The following is a 22,533-nucleotide window of genomic DNA, read 5'->3' as shown; positions in this document are numbered from 1 at the left end:
AGAAGTAGCTTGGTATTTTGCAGCGCCTACCAGCTTAGTATTTTGCAGAACCAAACACGCCACCCGTGTCTGGTTCTGATTTTGACCGGATAAGTTGTCTGCATATCACCATCAATAAGTTCTCAGGCATCTTTATCCTAAGTATAAAACCTTGATCAGCACCCAAGTTAACTTTAGACTTGTCATAACCCCCACCAAATATTACGGCAATTTCAAATTCATTGCCTGCCTAAAATCTACCCATTTGAGGCTATTGAAGACGTTTGTGACGACCAACGTTGATGGAAGGATATTAGGTATGCCATGGCGGTATAACCGTTGGCCCACCTTCATGGGGGCCCCTATGGGCGACTTTCCTTGGTTAAAGCCATGGATGGTGTAAAGCGGTATTAATACCATACGATATTTGTTTTGGTATTAATACATGGCGGTGTTTTACTATACCATTGGTGCCATACGGTATTGATTTTTCTTTCGGTGTAACTGTTTTGAGAGTCTTCCTCCTGCGACAATTGTATACTCAGGTTTAAGCTTTCTTAAAAGCAACACCATTTTGCCACTGTGTTCAGTATACACAGTGGCCTATATGATTCTGGCGATTTGGATCCTAATTGCCCTTGCTGGTCAAAACTAGCTCTTGTCGTGTCACTATTTAGTTGAATTTTACCTAAAGGCTAAAAACTGGCTTAACAGATTATTTCACAGAATATAAAGTTTTGCTCACCAGCAATTTTTCAATTCCAAAGGGATATGAAAGCAGCCCCTTTTTCGCAGCCCCATATCTTCCACAAAAAAAAAATATCTCGAAGTTTGTTCATGGAGCCAAACATAAACCACAAATATGTGTTGCAGGAGTTTTACATATGTGAACCATATTGGATCGAAATTGAGGGTGCACTCTATACAGCGCGCTTTTCGCAAAAATTTTAATACAACATTTGCATATTTTCAATTAAATTTTTAATTGATCCTATTAAAAAATTAATTGAGTATTTTGCACATTTCTATCATTTTCTTAATTGGATCAATTAATCATTTTTCTAATTGGATCAAATTATTGGAAATTTAAAAAATTATCAATAATTTTTTAATTGAATATGCAATTTTTATAATTGAAAATTTTTTCAGTCACTTTTTTCAAAAACTTTGATTTATATTATCATGTTCGTGATTGAAGCAGTTTCAATTAAAAAAAATAATTGGTTCAATTAATTTCGTTTTCTGTGTAGTTTCACATTCCCCGCCTCTTTCTTCCTTTCAAATTGATATCTATCAACACAACAGCAAAAATGATCACAATACCATTTCTATAGCGCCCTACCATAAAAAGTTAGCCCACGACCTATGATATTGCCATCATGCATCCATGTATGTAACTCATGAAATTCAAATTTTCTTTAAAGGATCACAAAACATTTTTGATCACTTTTTTTGTCTGTTTATTGTAAAAGTATTTTTTTGAAATATGTAAAGTATTTATATTTTACATACTTTAAAATGAAATGACAGGGAAATCTCATATCCAGCAGTAGTATCACCCACTTTTATATGCAAACAGTCACTTGACTGCGCTTCAGTTTGACATGCAGATCTCAATATTGACATCTGTAGCCAGAGCACAATTGAAGACAAAGACGAAAACCTCAAAACACAGTGATTGACACAATATTAGCATACACCTTGTGGATGAAAATCTTTCAGTGTTTGCCTTGCCTTTCAGCCAGCCAGCACACGGGAAAAGACTTGCCAAAGATTGACAGTTTTTGTTTTTGTTTGCTTCTTTCTATCTTCGGACCATACAATCGAAAATCTTAACTTTATTCTCTTGTTTTATGGAAATATGCATAATATCGAAAAAATGTTTTTTGTTATATGTTGGCAAAGTTATGTTTAAACTAAAATAAAGTGACAAAGGTCAGGGTTATAAAAACGTATGAACTTGAATTGAAATGTTCTGGTGATGTTGTGTTTTGCCTTATTGGAAATAATCCACTTTGCATTATATATTTATTTAGTAACTTAAAGGAAATATTCTGAAAAAGAAAAACATCTTCATATATAATGTGGAGTATTTAGTCTTAAAATGTCAACCTTTGAAGCAAAAGAGTTGAACAAAAGATTATTTTAATACATATTTTCTAAATTTACCATCGGAAAGCTCTTGCATTAATAAATAGGAGTAATATATTAAAATGAAACGAAATGATCTTCTCTCTTGCATACCGGAGATATTCATAACCTGTCTCATAAAAGGTCTTGTTCAAACTAAACGTGAAGTTCAATTCATTAATACCTTAAAGTTACATCTTTATATGGAAAGAAAGTACGTAAAATTACATCTTTATGAAAGGAAAGACTTATATAATTTTTCAAATTTAGGTTGGTGTAAACTGTATTGACATTACTTACTTTCATATTCAACTTAGATTCCTAAAGGATTCCACGAAAAATAAATAAACTTGTAATCTTGTATATAAAATTCAATTTGTGTTTGTTTGTTTGTGTGTTCTCAAAAATGGCTGAACCGATTTTCATAAAATTTTCACAGATGGTGCATAATGATCCCGTGGTGAAAATAGGGTACTACATTTTTTGATATCTGAAGGGGGGAGGCGGACCCTCCCCCCTACCCTAATTTTCAGAAACGCCAGATCTCGGTGATGGGTTGTGCGATTTAAGCGAAATTTTGTGTGCTCTCCTATAGTAACCTAAAAATAAAAATTTGGTATCCAAATTTCGGATGGGGTACCTTGGGGGGGCCGCCCTAGCCCAAAAACCTACCAAATATATATTTGGACCAATCACGACAATATGGGACTCTAATGAAAGGTATTTAGGATAAGAAAACGTGTCTGATATCCAATTGTCGGATCAAGTATTAGGGCGTCCACCCCTTCCCCAAAACAGGACTTATTTACTGATCATGGCAATATGGGGCTCAAATAAAAGGTATTTAAGTGTAGAATACAAATCTGATATTTAAATATGGGACCAAGTTTCTGGGGGTCCACCTCTTCCCCAAAACACCCCCAAACAGGTCTTATTTACAGACCATGGCAGTATGGGGCTTAAATTAAAGCTATTTGAGTGTAGAATACGAATCTGATATCCCAATACGGGGCCCTCCCCAAGAACACCCCCCAAAGAGGAAAAATTTTCGACCATAGCAATATGGGGCTCAACTGAAAAGTCTTTTTGAGTAAAGCACGAGTTTGACATCAATATTCGGAAAAAGTGTCTATGGGGCCACCCCACCCCCATAACACCACCCATATATGACGTATTTGCTGACCATTCCAATATGGGGTGAAATAAGAGGTATTTTAGAGTAGAAAACAAATCTGATATATGTTTTCAGCTCCAAGTCACAGAACGGCCATCCCATCCCCCAAAACACCCCCAAACCGGCCATGTTTGTCGACTATGGAAATATAGGGCTCAAATGAAAGGTATTTGACAGTAGACCACGAATCTGATATCAACATTCGGGACCAACTGCTTAGGGGACGTCTGCCCCCAAATAGGACGTATTTTCTCACCATGACAATTTGGGTCTTAAAGGGGGTAGATCTCGATATTGATAGTTTTAGGGCCCTTAACCAAAACCGGACATATTTGCTGACTTTTGCATAAGTGTTTTAAATAAAAGGTACAATATTTCAGATTACAAAACGAATTTAATATCCAATTTTGAGGCCAATGGCAGTATAGGGTTCAAATAAATGATATTTGTGAGGGCAGCACAATGTTGATATATTTTCAGGGCTAAGTGTTTGGGGGTAACCCATCTTCCCAAAACACCCCGAAATCAGGCATATTTTCCGACCATGTCAATGTGGGGCTCAAATGAAACGTATAGGGATGAACAGTGCGAAATTGATACCCACTTTCGGGACTAATTTTCTGGGGGTCTACCCCTTCCACAAAACACCTCCACAAACAGCAATTATTTACTTACCATCGCAATATGGGAGCATGTATGTAAAATAAATGGTATTTGAGAGAAGAGTACTCAGCATCGTGCTATTTTTTCAGGGTCAAGTGTCTAGGGACCAACTCACCCCCGAAAACACCCCTAAATCTGACATCATAACAATATCGGGCTGAAATAAAGACTTTTAAGAATGGAGTATATCTAACACCCAAACATTTATGACCCTAAAACCTCCGAGCGAATTCATAGACCAATAAAGATCATATGGGATTCAGATAAAGGCATTTATATTGTTATACTGTTTGTCAAACGATATACATATACTATTTTCGTAGCAAGGTATTTCACTAAAAGCTCTTTAATTGTCGAAAATAAATATTCAAGGAAAATTTTTGTTTTCCACATAAAGCAAAGATGGCATAGCGCAGCGGGCCCGGTTCAGCTAATTTATAATAAAAAAATGTGATAGCATAAGTTGTCTACTTCAAATAATCCAACTTATATAATATGCACCAATAAGTACCACCGTCTTTACTTAAATACAACGATTGTTTATCTGTTACTGTTTTCGAGTGTAAAGCATAAATTAGAATTAAAGATGATAATCGGAGATTTTAATAGCGACTTATCAAATCAATCCTTTCCAAACAATTTCTTTTCCCTACATGTATCTTTATTTCTTCTCCTACAAAAACTTTGTATGCCCATTTTATTGATACAATTGTTCATAAATCAATAAACCAAAAACAAATCGTCAAAGTTCAACGCTTCTACACTTCATTTAACACTTCCCATATCAAATGAGTGATTGCTCTGTGATTGAAAGAAAATTAATGCATTTAGACATAATTTCAACAAAATTACACTATTAAGAAAAATCAAATAATAAAAAAAAACTCTCTGAAACAACTCCATACTCGTATGTACACTAGCCAAACCAAACGCAACGCTTTGTAGTACATTAATCACAATTCTAAGGTGAGGATGGTTGACTGGTTGCTTGGTTCGCATAAATGCACGCCTGAAGTTGTTGGGCCTATAATCGTAAATAATTGATGATTTTTATCGCGTGCAAATACGCTGCGTTTTTTGTCTTTCTTTCTTTTTGACATATAACAATGATGTATTCAAATCGCAATGTATCAAATCTTTTTTCCAATTGTTTCTTCAAAAAAAAATGATTCATCTTAACTGAAAAGTGTGTGGGCTAATAGCCCGGAGAGGAATCGGGCGTAGCTGCTACATTTCGCTTTGAGCGTTTTGCGAATATAAATTACTTTTATTTAAACATTTGACAAATTTGCAGTAACATGAAAATTTATTAACAAAACATTTAACTCATACACTGGCAGTGAACTCTCGTATGAGAGTAACATTGGACTGCAGTGATATACAATACAATATTGTTGCACAGTGGACACAGAAGAAGCTTGCGAATACATTTTGGTACAAAGTTAAAAAAAAATTGATCAGTTTTTATGGTATCAGAAAGAAAGTTGTACTGAATAGTTGTCGAAATCGATAAATCGTGAATCGCACTATACAGTACAAAAAAAAACCCGGAAGAACAGACTTAAAAAAGTAGGGGAAGCTTTATGTTTCACAAAGTATTTGAATTGGAAACAATTAAAAAGGCGTTAAGTTTGGCCGGGCCGAACTTTGGATACCCACCACTTCGGTTATAGATGTAATCCACTTTTCGCAATAATCCGGTAAAAAATACATAAATTATGCCCCATAGCAGCTTTATCTAAATATGTCCGGACCAAATTTGACACGAATATTAAGTGGTCTATTAATAAGTCATTGTTCAATTTTGTAGAACAGAATATTGATCTTTTTGGTAGCTATATCCAAATGTAAACCGATCTGAACTATATACGACACTGATGTTGAAAAGCCTAACATAAGTCACTGTGTCAAATTTCAACGAAATCGGATTTTTAAATGCGCCTTTTATGGGGCCAGGACTTTAAATCGAGATATCGGTCTATATAGCAGCTATATCCAAATCTGAACCGAACTGAGCCAAATTGAAAAGGGCTGCCATTGGCCCTAACACAACTCACAGTCCCGAATTTCGGCGAAATCGGACAATAAATGCGCCTTTTATTGGCCCTAGACCTTAAATCGAGAGATCGATCTATATAGCAGCTATATCCAAATCTGGATTGATCTGTGCCATATTGCGGAAAGATGTCGAGGGGCTTAACGCAACTCACTGTCCCAAATTTCGGCGACTCGAACAATAAATGCGCATTTTATGGGCCCAAAACCTTAAATCGAGAGATCGGTCTATATGGCAGCTATATCCAAAACTGAACCGATCTAGGCTAAATTAAAGAAGGATGTCGACTGGGCTAACGCAACTTACTGTCCCAAATTTTAGCAAAATTGGATAATAAATGAGGTTTTCATGGGCCTAAGACCCTAAATCGGCGGATCGGTCTATATGGGGGCTTTATCAAGATATAGTCCGATATAGCCCATCTTCGAACTTAACCTGCTTATGGACATAGAAAAAATCTATGCAAAGCTCAATATCTCTGTTTTTAAAGACTGTAGCGTGATTTTAAACAGACAGACGGACGGACATGACTAAATCGTCTTAAATTTTTACGCTGATCAAGAATATATATACTTTATAGGGTCGGAAATGGATATTTCGATGTGTTCCAAACGGAATGACAAAGTGGATAGAGTGAAGAATGAATGACTTAGTTACTAAAAGACGTATAGATTGGCTAGGAATTCGGGTCTGAAACTTGGGTCTACACAAATTTGTCAGTAGGGGGACACCTAAACGACATATGATGTCTCCAGCACTTTGCAATATAGCAATTTCCAACATTTATATCATATATATGATCGCAGGAATATGTGGTCTTAAAGTGGATGCATATGCTGATTCTTCCATTCATCCTTCATGTCTGTTGTTTATGTAAGAGGGAGATGCAAGGTAGCTACGGTCGTAAGCATTCGCCGTAAGTTCAAAATTTCTAACTCTGATTTCAAATTCAACATTATGGAAAATAGCAACAGATAAACCACGCAACTAGCTGTGCACTGCAATTATTAGACCAATAATGCCATATGGTGTTTTCGTAAGTTCAAAATTTCTAACTCTGATTTCAAATTCAACATTATGGAAAATAGCAACAGATAAACCACGCAACTAGCTGTGCACTGCAATTATTAGACCAATAATGCCATATGGTGTTTTTGTTGTTGTAGCTACATTTTCATGTGGAGGTGGCGACCCTTGTCAAGCTCCTTTAGGTGAGCAAGCTCACCCCGGGAACAGGGTTGCCATTGGTTATTTAAAGGCGCCATTAACTCGCCTTGTCATATCCAGCACCATAGACAATATTTGTGCAAGAGCCGATGGCGCCCGACACCTCACTGAGACTTTCCTCTCGATACTGCTTATTGTCCGAACTGCCGTTGCGGCTACTCCGTAGAGAGCTTTCCACTATCCTAAACCTGTGGACGCGCCCGGTAGCTCGCATTTAAGCTTCTCGTGACAGCAATGAACCACACACAGATCGAAACTCAACGGTCCGGCCTATGTAGTGTTCACAGCTAAACCGTGCCCGCATGACATATGGTGTTATGGTCTGGTGGACAACGCTTCAAAAATCCAGCTACTGTTCAATACTCAGCCGTATTCAAAGGCTAAGACCCCATAAATATATGCTTGAAAGTCATGACATTTTAAGTCGAGCATGCGATGCCCATCCGTCTGCCATTAGGCACTGGTTCTATAAAAGGAAATTGTCCGGTTATCTAACCCACCGAGATCGATTATAGGACGTTTGTAAGATTCAGGTATACCCTTTCTTAATGGTTTTAACTATTTGTTCAACAAATTATTAGTGAGGCAAATACTGAGGTAACCATTTAACTGCAAATTTTGCCAACCATTGAATGTTTCTACAACAATGTTGGCTGCCTCCTTTTCTAAATCCTCTAATGTTGGAAGCAGTGTTGCCGTTTCTGGTAGGTTCCTACCAAAACTGGTGGGTTGGTAGACTGACCTCAATTTTTGGTAGGTTTTCAAACATATAAATAGAAATTGAATTGCTGAACAAATCGCCGGGGATGACTTCAAATTATTTCACTTCTTATAATTTATGTGTATTCACTAAGAGTGCAGAATAAAATCATGAATGTCGAGGAGCCAATGCTGTTACACGAGGTCTCACTGCAACAAATTTCAGGAAAAACGGTGAATCTTCTGATATTAACTGTAACTGGTATTAGTATTGTGGGATTTCTTCCAAATTTCGTTAATTCTGGGTAAGAATTCAGCTTTTGAGCGTTCAATACCTTCAATCGGAAAACAGGACTTTATGGCAGCTGCATACAAATATGGTCAGACCTGGTCCTCACTTAGATGTTGAGAGGTGTTTACAACTCACTGTAACGGCAAAAATGGGTAGTAAAAGCTCATTTCTTGGCTCAAGCCCTTAAACCGGGAGATCGCTTCTTCCAAACTCGGCACGGTTGATCATTGAAATCGTGAAAAAATACGACTTTTATAAACAAAAGTTTTCTTATCAGGAAAGGTCAGAAAGATATCAAGATATAGGGCATCTTTGAACTTTAAGCTGTAGAGTGATTTTAACAAACAGATGGGCGAACATGTATATATCATCTATGAATATAACGACGATCTAGTTTATATACATTGTAGGGTTGAAAGTGTATAAATTGATGTGTTGCAAATGGAATGCCAAAATGGCAACTTTTCAATGACTGGTAAAAAACATATACGGCATTCTTGGTTTGTAGAACATTTGGTAGGTGATTGATCGGATTTGGTAGGATTTTTCTTAAATTTTGTTAGGAAATAATTTTCTTGAGTGGCAACATTGGTTGCAAGACAAGAACAAGGAGAAGAATTTTAATCGATTTTTAAAAGTTGAAGTAGGCTCTCAATTACAAACGCTAGGCCACCCAGAATTTTTACGCTAACGCCTGTGCCTTGCTTCTAAAAACTGTTCGAGTCTCTTCACCATCATTTTTTTATTAAGATACAACTGCATTATTGAAGTCCACGTGAAATATGTGTGAATTGTGTGAGCAGAACAACGACTCGTAGCTATGCGAAAAGAAGCACTGAAAACGAATAAATATTGGTATAAAAGAAACGCAAGTAACTTGTCACAATATGTTGTATTTGTCATTTGTCAAACAAGGTGATATCAGCAACAGCAACTACAACATCACAAAACGGCGGAAAAAAAGGAGAAAAACAAACAACAAAATACAACAGACAGACGGACAGACAGATTGCCAATCTACCATCGTAGCACATGGCACAAACTACACTTAACACTCAATGAAATGGAAAAAACTGCAAAAAACACAACATAAATAAATAAAAAGAGTTATAAACTGACATATACTTGTAGGTATGTACGTATATGGTGATTTTTTTGAGGTTAGGATTTTCATGCATTAGTATTTGACAGATCACGTGGGATTTCAGACATGGTGTCAAAGAGAAAGATGCTCAGTATGCTTTGACATTTCATCATGAATAGACTTACTAACTAGCAACGCTTGCAAATCATTGAATTTTATTACCAAAATCAGTGTTCGGTTCGAAATGTGTTCATTCACCGTAACGTTGCGTCCAACAGCATCTTTGAAAAAATACGGTCCAATGATTCCACCAGCGTACAAACCACACCAAACAGTGAATTTTTCGGGATGCATGGGCAGTTCTTGAACGGCTTCTGGTTGCTCTTCACTCCAAATGCGGCAATTTTGCTTATTTACGTAGCCATTCAACCAGAAATGAGCCTCATCGCTGAACAAAATTTGTCAAAATTTGAACACATTTCGAACCGAACACTGATTTTGGTAATAAAATTCAATGATTTGCAAGCGTTGCTCGTTAGTAAGTCTATTCATGATGAAATGTTAAAGCATACTGAGCATCTTTCTCTTTGACACCATGTCTGAAATTCCACGTGATCTGTCAAATACTAATGCATGAAAATCCTAACCTCAAAAAAATCACCCTTTACATACGTATGTATGTGTGTTTGTAATACACTCGCCAAACTTTGCTTACCAAGAAAAACTACAACAATAATGGCTCTTGCAAGCAACTTAGACAAGTCGTGCCAAGACCACACCAAAACCACAAAAGCATACCCCTCCTCTCTAGGTGGCCAAAAATAGTGTTTTTTTTTTCTATTTCTTACCAAAAGTTGGTATAGGGAATTGTTATAAATGAACAAATATTTTTATAAACATTTATTTACGAATTACGTGTTACTTAAGCAGATGACAACGACGTTGACGTTGCTATTGAGTTATTAACTGCGCATGTATCGATAGCTGCAGTAGTTTAGTCTGTGTGAAATGGCATGGACATTTGACCATACCGGGTACATTTGTCAGTTTTAACAAATTCTCAGCAAACAATTGATGTAGAAAATAAAATAAAAATCTTTATTCCTGGTTTAGAATGAGATTGAGTTTTTTTAGCAAACTGCTGCTACGCCAATAATACATTTTAAATATACCAAGTAAAAGCAGCGGGAGGAATTATTCCTTTGTTCGGTATCTTCTTATTGACAAACAAATGATAAATGATGATGAATGAATAAGAAATGCTATGCTTTTGGAGCTATATCAGCTTATGAACCGATTCGGGCCATACTTGGCTTGGATATTGGAGACCATAGTAGATACCATGGTGCAACCAAATCTGATAAGAATTGCGTTCTAAAGGGGCTAAAGAAGTTAAATCGGAAGATATATGGGAGCTATTACAGGTTATGAACCGATTCAGACCATATTTGGCACGCGTGTAAAAGGTCATAGATACAGTGACTATGCAAAATGTCAGTAAAATCGGATAAGAATTACGACCTCTAGAGGCTCAAGAAGTATTGGGTTGCCCAAAAAGTAATTGCGGATTTTTTAAAAGAAAGTAAATGCATTTTTAATAAAACTTAGAATGAACTTTAATCAAATATACTTTTTTTACACTTTTTTTCTAAAGCAAGCTAAAAGTAACAGCTGATAACTGACAGAAGAAAGAATGCAATTACAGAGTCACAAGCTGTGAAAAAATTTGTCAACGCCGACTATATGAAAAATCCGCAATTACCAATAAAATCGAGAGATCGGTTTATATGAAAGCTATATCAGGTTCTACACAGATTCAAGCCATACTTGGAATTTTGGTCGTCCCGGTTGCGTGTACCACAGCGCTATCTTTCAAAATACTTCTTCGCTGGAGCTTCTTGATTCGTTCTAACATTCATTCATTCTGACCTAGCCAACGCAACTGTTGCATTTTGATACATAACTATGCTAACGCCGTCATACAGCTCATATATTTCATGGTTCATACTACCCCGATATTCTACATCAATGCAAATTGATGCATAAATTTTACACAGGATCTTTTTCTCAAACACTCCAAACACTGCCTTGTCTGCTTTCACAAGCACTGGCTCATTTTTTATACCCTCCACCATAGGATCGGGGGTATACTAATTTCGTCATTCTGTTTGTAACTATTCGAAATATTCGTCTGAGACCCCATAAAGTATATATATTCTTGTCGTCGCGACATTTTATGTCGATCTAGCCATGTCCGTCCGTCTGTCTGTCGAAAGCACGCTAACTTCCAAAGAAGTAAAGCTAGCCGCTTGCACAAATACTTCTTATTAATGTAGGTCGGTTGGTATTGTAAATGGGCCATGTTTTGATATAGCTGCCATATAAACCGATCTTTGGTCTTGACTTCTTGAGCCTCTAGAAGGCGCAATTCATATCCGATTGGAATGAAATTTTGCACGACGTGTTGTGTTATGATATTCAACTGTGCTAAGTATGGTTCAAATCGGTTCATAATCTGGTATAGCTGTCATATAAACCGATCTTGGATCTTGACTTCTTGAGCTTCTAGAGGGCGCAATTCTTATCCGATTTTATTGAAACTTTGCACGTAGGGTTTTGGTATCTCTTCCAACAACTATGGTTTAAATCGGTCCATGTTTTGAAATAGCTGTCATATAAACCGATCTGGGGTCTTGACTTCTTGAGCCTCTAGAGGGCGCAATTCTCGTCCGATTTAACTGAAATTTTGCACGTAGTTTTTTGTCATTACTTTCAACAACTGTGCTAAGTATGATTCAAATCGGTTCATAATCTGGTATAGCTGTCGTATAAACCGATCTTGGATCTTGACTTCTTGAGCCAATTGAGCGCTCAATTCTCATCCGATTTGGCTGAAATTTTGCATGAGGTGTTTTGTTATGACTTCCAATAGCTGTGCTAAGTATGGCGTAAATCGATATAGAACCTGACATAACTGCCATATAAACCGATCTTGGGTCTTGACTTCTTGAGCTTCTAGAGGGCGAAATTCTTATCCAATTTGGTTGAAATTTTGCATATGTCGTTTTGGTATGGCTTCCAACAACTTTTCTAGGTATGGCCTAAATCGGTATATAACTTGATATAGCTGCCATATAAACCGATCTTTCAGTCTGACCGTTTGAGCCTCTGAAGGGCGCAATTATTACTCGATTTACCTGAAATTTTGGAAGTCGTGTTTTTCTATGACTGGTGTTTTTCTATTCGAAAAAGTCATTCAAAGAACTTGTTTTTGTCTCATTTCTTGTGTACGGGTCATAATATGCTGTGGTTGCAATCATCGGGTATACGTTCTTCAAGCCCGACCATGCAAACGACCTGATACATATGCTGTCGCTTTCGATCTAAAAATAGTTCAGCGGACACATACGTGTCTAATATGGTCTGAATCGAGCTATAGTTTGATACAGCTCCCATATAATCCTATCTCCCGATTTTGCTTCTGAGCCCCTACAAGGCGTAATTCTTATCCGAATGAACTGAAATATTACACAATGACTTCTACAATGTTCAGCATTCATTTATCGTTCGAATCGGACTATAACTTGATGCAGCTCCAATAGCATAACAGTTCTTATTCATTATTATTTGTTTGCCTAAAAAGAGATACCGCGCTTAGAACTCGACAAATGCGATCCATGGTGAAGGGTATATAAGATTCGGCCCGGCCAAACTTAGCACGCCCTTACTTGATTTTTTTCTTCCCCTTTGCAAAGTTTATCGACACTCTTAAAGACGTCCTTGAAGAAGCTCTAAATACAGATTTGGAGCAAAACTGGGGATTCTATGAAGTAATAAGGACAAACTGCCTTAAGAAAAATCAAACTTAAATATTTAATCTTCTGCAGAAAATTTAAGAAATTCATAAAGATGAAAAGTTTTTTTTTGCTATTTTGATTTTTGCTACTATTGCGTTTTTTCTTTCAAATACTACATGCCTTAACAATATTTGAAATTTTTCTATTTTTGACATTGCTACAGCAATACCAGGAAACGAAAAAAAAATCTATGTACCTTCAATACATCTGGTCAAGTTACAAGTTTACCTTTTACTTCTACAACCATTTAAATGTCTTGCTGCAGCCTTTCAGGTCTTCTTCTCAACTTTTATGAACTTAAACTAACCTGAGTGATGGATGATTGGACAGACATTCCATCCTACTGCAGATGGATGGGTGATATGTGATATGTGAATAGGAATGTGAATGTGAATGTGAAGACTCTCTGGGTTGGGTTTCACTTGGTCCTGATGGTTTTGTTGCCAATGTCTAAAGTCTGGTTACTGTCTACATTGTTATAACGTGGTCATTAGTTTTCTCTGTGGCCTCTATCCACTCTTTTGGGCCAATAAAACTATACTTGGTAGTGGTATTTCTTGCTTTTAGTTTTGTCTCAATGTTTTCAAGGATAGACAGGCAAAATGTTTTAGCCAAAGCAGCCATTTCTCCGTTTCAGAAAAAAAAACACCCAGCAGCAAATTATATTCAAAGTGAATTTTTGGCGCGCTTTTCAAAAAGGCCAAAACTAAAATTGTCGTTGCTGTAGTCTTCGTCTTCTACCGGGTTGGCATGGCGTTTCGCTTTGTTGGCTTTTGTGTGCGTTGTATGTCGTTCTTTGCGGCGAATAGTTATTGCTGTTGTTTTTGTTAGTTTTTATGCTTAAATACACTTTAATTAAATGAGAGATAATTAATTTTAAGTTTAATCGGAAATTCCATTTAGATATTTTGGCCAGTGATTGATGTACTTTTGACAACATGCGCGGTTTGTAATGCCGACGCAATGATGCCGCATGTCTGTGATGTTGATGTTCTAGCAGAAGCGTTTTAGTAACGAAAATAGCCAGCCAGCCTAGTTTTCAAACAGGAGTTTTGTTGCTAGTAGTTTTATTTTTGAATTTGTTGTCTAATGACAGGAAATTCTTTTCTCTAAATTTGTTTTAGGGTAATTTGTTAATGTAGGTCGCGTTTGTGGAGGCTTTAAATTTAAACTTTTTTTTTTTAATTTCCTCCATTTCCTCAAGTTCAAACTTAATCATATGTGGGCTAAAAAGGAACTTTTTGTATTGCTTTATTTCCTTTTTTTTTGTGTATACATCAACTTTCCCTACGCCCAAAATGTGGGTTTAGCTTGCTGTTGTTTTTTGTTACCTTCATCGAACTTAGCTTCTTTGGCGGGGTGTATGGGCAAATGTGTATGCAAAAATCACCAGGGCGTTACTAGGCGTAAACATGTTTTTATTTAGAACAATCAAAATTGCATGAATTTAGCAAAGAATATTTCCGGGCTGAGTTGTATTATGTTTTTTTTTTCGATTTTGGCAAGTGCTCTCAAACCACTTGAATAAGAAGGCAAAAAGTCATTAAATAGTGTTATGAGTTTTTAAAGAAGTCCCATAAACAGGGTACCCTACATATGATGGTGTTGGCAGATTGAAGGCAACATAGTAACTGGCATATTGCACTTGATACGTGATACTTACTTCTACACTTAAACTATTTAGTCCATTGGAATACCACAGGAACAAGAGAAGGAATATTTCTGCTCGTTCCTATGGTGCTTACAGCCAGATCATTTTAAAAGCGCCTTATAACTTGTGAGGCCACCATAGCGCAGAGTTTAGCATGTCTGCTTACGACGCTAAACGCCTGGGTTCGAATCCTGGCGAGAACATCAAAAAAGTATTCAGCGGTGGTTTTCCCCTCCTAATGCTGGCAACATTTGCGAGGTACTATGCCATGCAAAACTTCTCCCCAAAGAGGTGTCGCACTGCGGAACGCCGTTCAGACTCGGCTATAAAAAGGAGGCCCCTTATCATTAAGCTTTAACTTGAATCGGACAGCACTCATTGATATGTAAGAAGTGGAATGTTCATGGACATAATTTGCATTATAACTTGTGAATGTTCACATCCGCTGATTCAGACAAGTCCTCAAAGGACTAAGAAGCTCAAGTGGAAAATCTTTTTCTTGCCAGTGCACGAAAGGCACACAGCATACGTTCTACGGCTTCACCCTCCTCAACTTCCTCAAATCTTCTGTTGATGATTGCTACTTGGAAGTTTTAATCTATCAGTATGTTTTCCAATTAGGCTGTGACCTGTCATGACTAAAATATTTATTCTTGTCAACTACAGCAAAGCGGTAAACCTCTTCAAATTTAGATTGGGCCACATAAATTTGAAGTGTTTACAAAACGCTCTTTGTGAATGTCAAAAGGCTGTCGAAGGCGGCTTTTTAGTCAACGAATCGATGGTAAGAGTTGACACTCCCTTCTTGAGTCTATTCCGGGATTTGGCTCAGTGTGAATGCCTGGTCTATGGTAGATTTACCAAGTCTAAAGCCGCATTGATAGGGCCCAATAATTTCGTTGACTTTAGACTAACTTGTATGCGATGGAGAGTAGACTTATTCCTCTGTAGTTGGCACATACCGTCTTATCTCCTTTCTTGTGTACGTGACATAATATGTAGAGGTTCCAATCATACAATCATCGGGTATGCGTTCTTCTAGCCAGATCGAGCAGACGAGCTGATGCATATGCCTTATCAGCGTGTCGCCTCCGCTCTTAAATAGCTCAGCCGGCAACCCATCAGTTCCTACTGCCTTGTTCTGCCTCATTCTGACTATATCACCATCAGGTATTGGTTCTGCGGTATCCTCTCCGTCGCCATCGTCGAACATTAGCAGCTGGGTAGATAAACAGGTGACGTGTGTCATGTTCACCAACAATCGGGGCACTCATCCTGCACATTGACATCAATTCTTGCTCTGTAGAAGTTGAGGCGTCTCAATAACGACTCTGGTTTGATGGGGGATATCAATTTCTTCAGATGGCGGAGTCCCTGGATCTGGATATTCAACCGAACGATGCAGACGAAAGATGGGTACAATACAATGCTACAACAACAATAGCAAATGCTCTATCCATATTCCAAGCACACTATCTGCTACAATTACCAGATTTCCTTCTTTATCTCTGCGGGAGGATGTGCGTACATCAAAGCGATCGGTTTGATGTTTGAATCTTGGGTCAAATTTCCTCTTTCTACCTACTGAATAGACTATTTTCCTCCTTCTTTTTCTTCTTCTGATAATTCTCCTTCTTCTGGAGGGGTATTACTGATTGCAGGGTTACTCTGTATGCTGCATTTTTGCCTTCAGTAGCATTTCGACACTCTTGGTAGTACAATCGGTTTCTTGGGGGTAGTCTTTTGGTACCCAAGTACAGAATCCGCTGCATTTTCTATGGAATGGGCAATGATTTGCCGCTGCTCCGTTATATCATCAGGACAAGGTGTGTTTTCGTCAAACAGTTCGGTAAGTCGAGTGGAGTATACCGTTCTATCCATCTATTTTGTTTGCAGCTTTTCAAAGTAAAGCTTCCGTGCAGTGTCATTTCGCACTTTTCTCACTTTGCTCAAACGGGGGCGAAACTTTGCTGCTACAAGGTAATGATCCGAAACAAGCTGAATGAATGCTTTCCATCTATTACAACATGATCAAATTGGTCCCTTACTTCTTGAACTGGAGTAAAACCAAATGGCTCGTGTTGAAATCTGTTGCTGCTAAATATTAGGTTTTTTGCCGCGTGGAAGTGTATTAGCCTCAACCCATTATCGGACGTTATCTAGTGTAGGCAAAATTTTCCAATTGTTGGACCAAAGATATTTTCGTTCCATGTCTTCGTATTTAAATCTCCCAGAACGATTTTAATATCATGGGCGGGGCAGCGGGGTATTTCCTCTCTAGGCGCTCATCGCCAATATCCCTAATCTGCTCGTCCTTGTTTCCCATAGGGGCATGGGAACAAATAAGCCTGATGTTGAAGAATTTGGCCTTTTATGCAGATCGTAGCTAGCCTCTCTCACACCGCAGTAAACCTGATGACAAGGTGTTTCAATAACCAACCTTACCAAACCTAAATGTTTTCAAATTCTTTTTGTAAATAGGATTTTTTTCGTTTTCCTCGGCCAACGATGCTCACTTCATGAAAATGACGTGTCAAAACATAATTTAGCCACTTTTCTTGGCAATAAATAAATAAATAAATTCTAAACGAAATTGTGTCTAACTTCACCAAACCATGGGGCCAGGCCATATTAACAAAACAATACTTCAAGTCAAATATCGGTCTCTGCCCTTCGCCCCAGAAACTCTTACCAACTCCAAGCATGGGACTGACTCTGTCTGAATTGTCTTTTATATTATCAACACGAAATCAGTCAATATGTACATAAGCTTTTCGAATGGGGGTAGAGAGGCTAGCTGGCAACTCAAAAAAAAGGCATTCAAAGTCACGAGCCCATAGTTAATACCGATAATGTGGAAAAATTTACATCTTCTGGCAAATGTTGGCACAGCGTTGGTGGTGCAAAATTAAAACCATTTACCGTTACTGAAAGTTTAGTTTTTTGGTTTCGTTATTTTCGAATCATATGCTAACGCTTTTCGCCATTTCCCTAGTTTTTGTTGCCTTGTTTTTGCTTTCCATTGTTTTTTTTTTTTTTTGTTTCAATACTTGGAGGGCGTCTAAAGCGCGTTGACTATAATGAGGGGGCGTTCTACAAAAAGCCAAAGTAGCAAGATACAACGTAAATACAATGCTATTTAGCCATTAAGGCTCCTTTTTGCCCCCACCCCATACCGCCAAATACCCATGCTTAGCCAAATCCCATATCGTGGCACCAAGTGGCAAGAGCAGGGCTGGCTAATATTTGAAGTTTTGTTGTCTGCCTGTCTTTTGGCTAAACCCCCACAACATTTTGTGGCTCTTATAATCGAATGTGACAGAATTGTTGGTTGGTGCAAGGAATTTTGCTAGAGGCCAAGAAGCATGGTGGCAGACAAAAGTCAGACAATCAGACGGTGTTGGCGTTAAATTTCAAAATTTTTTTCTCAGTTTCGCTATTGTTTCGAATTTTTCTTTTGTAGTTGTTTTTTTTTTTATTTTAGAATTTCATAAACTTTTTACCATTCATAAATGTGTGCTGCTTAGAATGGACGCACCGAGGGTATGCTGTGTCGTTGTTTCCTTTGGTTTTATTTTGGGAATATTGACAAATGTTTCTTTCGCTTGTCTGGCAAATCATATTTGATTGTCAAGTGCCTGCTGCTAAGGGTGGTTGTTCCATAATATTTTTTGATAGTTCTAGGTCAGTGGGATTGTCAAAATTGGGACAGTTTTGTATTTTTGAATATGTGGCGAGAGTCTATTTCAAAATGCAAACAGGAACAGGAGCAAACTTCTCACATATCAATGAATGCCGTCCGCTTCAAGTTTAAACTCAATGATAAGGGGCCTCCTTTTCAAAGACGAGTGCGAACGGCGTTCCGCAGAGCGACACCTCTTTGGAGAGATGTTTTTAAATGGTTTTATGCCTGACATAGTACCGGCATGCAAATGCAAATTTTGCCCATGAACATTCCACAAACTTCTCACCTATCAATGAGTGCAGTCCGATGCAAGTTTAAGCTCAATGATAAGGGGCCTCCTTTTTATAGCCGAGCCCGAACGGCGTCCCATAGAGCGACACCTCTTTGACTTCTAACAATTGTACCAAGTATGGTCTAAATCGATTTATAACCTGTTATAGCTCCCATGAAAATCGACTTCGGATCTTGGCTAATTGTGCCGCTAGAGGGCGCAATTATTACCCGATATGGCTGAAATTTCGCATGAAATGTTTTGTTATGACTTCTAACAACTGTACCAAGTATGGTCTAAATCGGTTTATAACCTGATATAGCTCCCATGAAAACCGATTTCGCATCTTGACTTCTTAAGCCACTAGATGGCGCAATTATTACCCGATTTGGCTAAAATTTTGAAGAAAGGTTTTTTATGACTTCCATCAACTGTGCCAAGTATGGTCTAAATCGATTTATAACCTGATATAGCTCCCATGAAAACCGATTTCGGATCTTGACCCGATTTGGCTAAAATTTTGCATGATATGTTTTGTTATGACTTCTAACAACTGTACCAAGTACGGTCTAAATCGGTTTATAACCTTATAAAGCTCCCATATAAACCGATCTCCTGATTATATTGCTTGAGCCCAGACAGCGCACAATCATTATCAGATTTGGCTGAAACTTGGCACAATAACATCCACTATGGTTCCCAACCGTCAAACAAAGTATGGCCTCAATCGGTTCATAACTTGGTATAGCTCCTATAACACAGCCATTCTTATTCATGATCCTTTGTTTGTCTATATAAACAGATATCGGACAAAAAACTTGACAAATGCGATCCATTGCGGAGGTTATATAAGACTCTTTTACTTGTTTTTTGTTCAGTTTTGTAAATAGTGAAACTTTGCCGATTGATTTCGATAGAAAAAATATCAATCGATATTCAGCCAAAAGCTAAAACATCGGTAGTATCGATAGTGCCATCGATATTTTGTCAGCTCTACGGTATAGGCCAACTTCGAATTCAACCCGCCTATAGTAAAAAAACAAGTAAAAACGTGTTAATTTCGGCCATGCCGAACTTTATATACCCACCACCATGGATAAATTAACCATTAAACCAAACAACATTAAACAACAACTCCACTACCACATTCATAGTAATATGCAAATAGGGGCTGGTCTCGATCAAATTTGATTCAGATCCCGATAACTCTTATACAAGTCACAGTTCCAATGAAATCGGGCAACACATCCGCTTGTTATGGAATTAAGACCCTTAATTGGAAGATCGGTCTGTACGGCAGCTATGTAGAAATAGAGTCTGATCTGGGCCATATTTGAGTCGGATGTCGGAGGCTTAATACAAGTCACTATGTCAAGTTCCAGCGAAATCGGGTTATAAAAGCAGCTTTTATGGGCTAAAGAACCTTAATCGGCAGATCACTCTATATGGCAGATATGTCTGAATATAGACCGATGTGAACCATATTTGAGTCGGATATCGGGAGGCTTTAATGAACTCACTGTTTCAAGTTTCAGCGAACTCTGGTTATAAATGCAGTCTTAATGGGCTCAAGACCCTCAATCGGCAAATCGTTCTATATGGCAGCTATATCTGAATATAGACTGATGTGAACCACATTTTTGCCGGATATCGGAAGGCTTTAACTAACTCACTGTTTCAAATTTCAGCGAAATCGGAAATAATTGCAGCTTTTATGGGTTTAAGACCCTTAATCAACAGATCGGTCTATATGACAGCTATATCTAAATATAGTCCGATCTGAACCATATTTGGGTCGGATATCGCGAGGCTTAAAACAACTCACTGGCTACAAAATCAGCAAAATTGGATAATAAATGTGCCTGTTACTGGCTTAAGGCCCTAAATCGGCATATCGATCTATATGACAGCTAGTATAAATATGGTCCGATATGGGTCATATTCGGTTTGAATATTGGGGCCCCTAGCACAGTTTCCTGTTTAAAATTTCAGTGAAATCGGACAAAAATGCGGCTTTTACAAGCTTAAGACCCTAATTCGCCAGATTGGTCTATAAAGCAACTATATACATGTATAGTCCGATTTGGCCCATTCAAGAACTTAACCTGGGTGTAGAAGAAAAACGAGTGTGTGTAAAATCTCAATTAAATATCTCAATTTTTTAAGAGTGTAGAGTGATTTAAACTGACGGACACACAGACGGACAGACACACCGATATCGTTACATCGTCTTAGAATTTTACGACGATTAGAAATATATATACTTTGTAAAGTCTGAAATGAGTATTTCGATGTGATAAATCGGAATGACTAAATAAATATAGCCCCTATCCTATGGTGGTGGGTATAAAAATTTTTCCTCTAAGTCTTATCTCAATATCTTAAAGTTTAAAGCCTGTGGCGTGATATCATCAGACGGACATACATTGGTGGATCGACCTAGAATCTTATAATGGCCCAGAATATATAGACTTTATAGGATCGGACATTGTGATGTGTGGTGGTGGGTATAAAAAAAGACTGAACTACCCAAAATATTTATAAGATTATTACAAAAATCATATTTTTTCTCAGCTGTTTACAAATTCCTAATCCATTATGACCTTCCTTTCTTTCTGCTTACAGGTACTGTCAATGCCAATGGTGAAACAAAACGACAACGGACCTCATATACCCGCTATCAAACACTGGAACTCGAAAAAGAATTCCACTTCAATCGTTACCTGACCCGCCGGAGACGCATCGAAATCGCTCATGCCCTCTGTCTGACTGAGCGTCAGATTAAAATCTGGTTCCAGAATCGTCGCATGAAATGGAAAAAGGAACACAAAATGGCCTCCATGAACATTGTGCCGTATCATATGGGCCCCTATGGCCATCCCTATCATCAATTCGATATTCATCCGTCACAGTTTGCGCATTTGAGCGCATAGGACGCGTGGCACTTTTCGGGTACTGGTTAGAGGCTCAATCAGTTGTATCAGGAACCATATCAGGCGGCAGCAGCAGCGAGTGTTGCTGGCGGTTATCAAACACAAAATGCCCAAGATTTGGGCGGCAGTGGTGGTGGTGGTGTGGGCGTAGGCGTTGGTGTTGGCGTCGGCAGTGCAGCCGTCGGTGGTGGTGCAAATGCGCTGTTCGCTTCGGCGGCAGCGGTGGCGTCATCAACGTCAAATGCCGATTGTGTTAAATATCCGCAAGAATTCTGATCTCAAGTTATCATTGGTCCGCAACAGAGGTTAATGGAGGTCAGTGCTGCAAGTGGTGGTGGTGCAGGTGCGGGTGGGGTTGGTGTTAGTCTTGGTACAAGAACTGCAGCCGGTGTTGTTGTTGGCTTAGAAGATGTGGAGGAAGATGATGAGGACTCCTATCCTCATAGTCAGCATGCTACGCAGGTTCTGAATCACCATTCAACCCCCCAGCCCCATCAGCATCAGCGTCACCATCATCGTGCTAATCACGATGAGCTCTGCAAGCAGGAGGAGGCATATGATCTAAGCGATGGCATAGTCCATGCAGGTCTCTTAAATTCCAATGCCACCACCTGTTTACGCAGCAATGACTCCGAGATCACTAGCAGTGGTACAGGTAATAACCTGTACTGCTGCTAGAAGAAGGCCCCAAGGCCAAGTAAAAGAGAGAGGGAGAGAAAGAACGAACGCACACACACTCAAGAAAAAAACACCCAATAACCATCCAAAACCAATGACATCAGCCGCTGTTGTTTGTTTGAGAGAGAAAAAAACTCAAGAAAATTCAAGATGT

General features: G+C 38.3%; 1 protein-coding gene across 1 annotated transcript in view; it reads left to right on the top strand.

The window, feature by feature from the left end:
* LOC106081754 (homeotic protein Sex combs reduced) overlaps nt 1-21,702 on the top strand; it is a 141,253-nt gene extending 119,551 nt beyond the window's left edge. Inside the window, exon 3 of the mRNA XM_013243939.2 lies at nt 21,394-21,702. Coding sequence (XP_013099393.1) covers nt 21,394-21,701 — 308 coding nt within the window. The 3' untranslated portion in view covers nt 21,702. The remainder of the gene's footprint in view (nt 1-21,393) is intronic.
* Nucleotides 21,703-22,533: the final 831 nt, after the last annotated feature.

Source organism: Stomoxys calcitrans, chromosome 2 (genome assembly GCF_963082655.1).
Source record: "Stomoxys calcitrans chromosome 2, idStoCalc2.1, whole genome shotgun sequence".
Classification (NCBI taxonomy): domain Eukaryota; kingdom Metazoa; phylum Arthropoda; class Insecta; order Diptera; family Muscidae; genus Stomoxys; species Stomoxys calcitrans.
The sequence above is the reverse complement of the archived record's forward strand: the minus strand, read 5'-3'. Positions and strand labels throughout refer to the sequence as shown.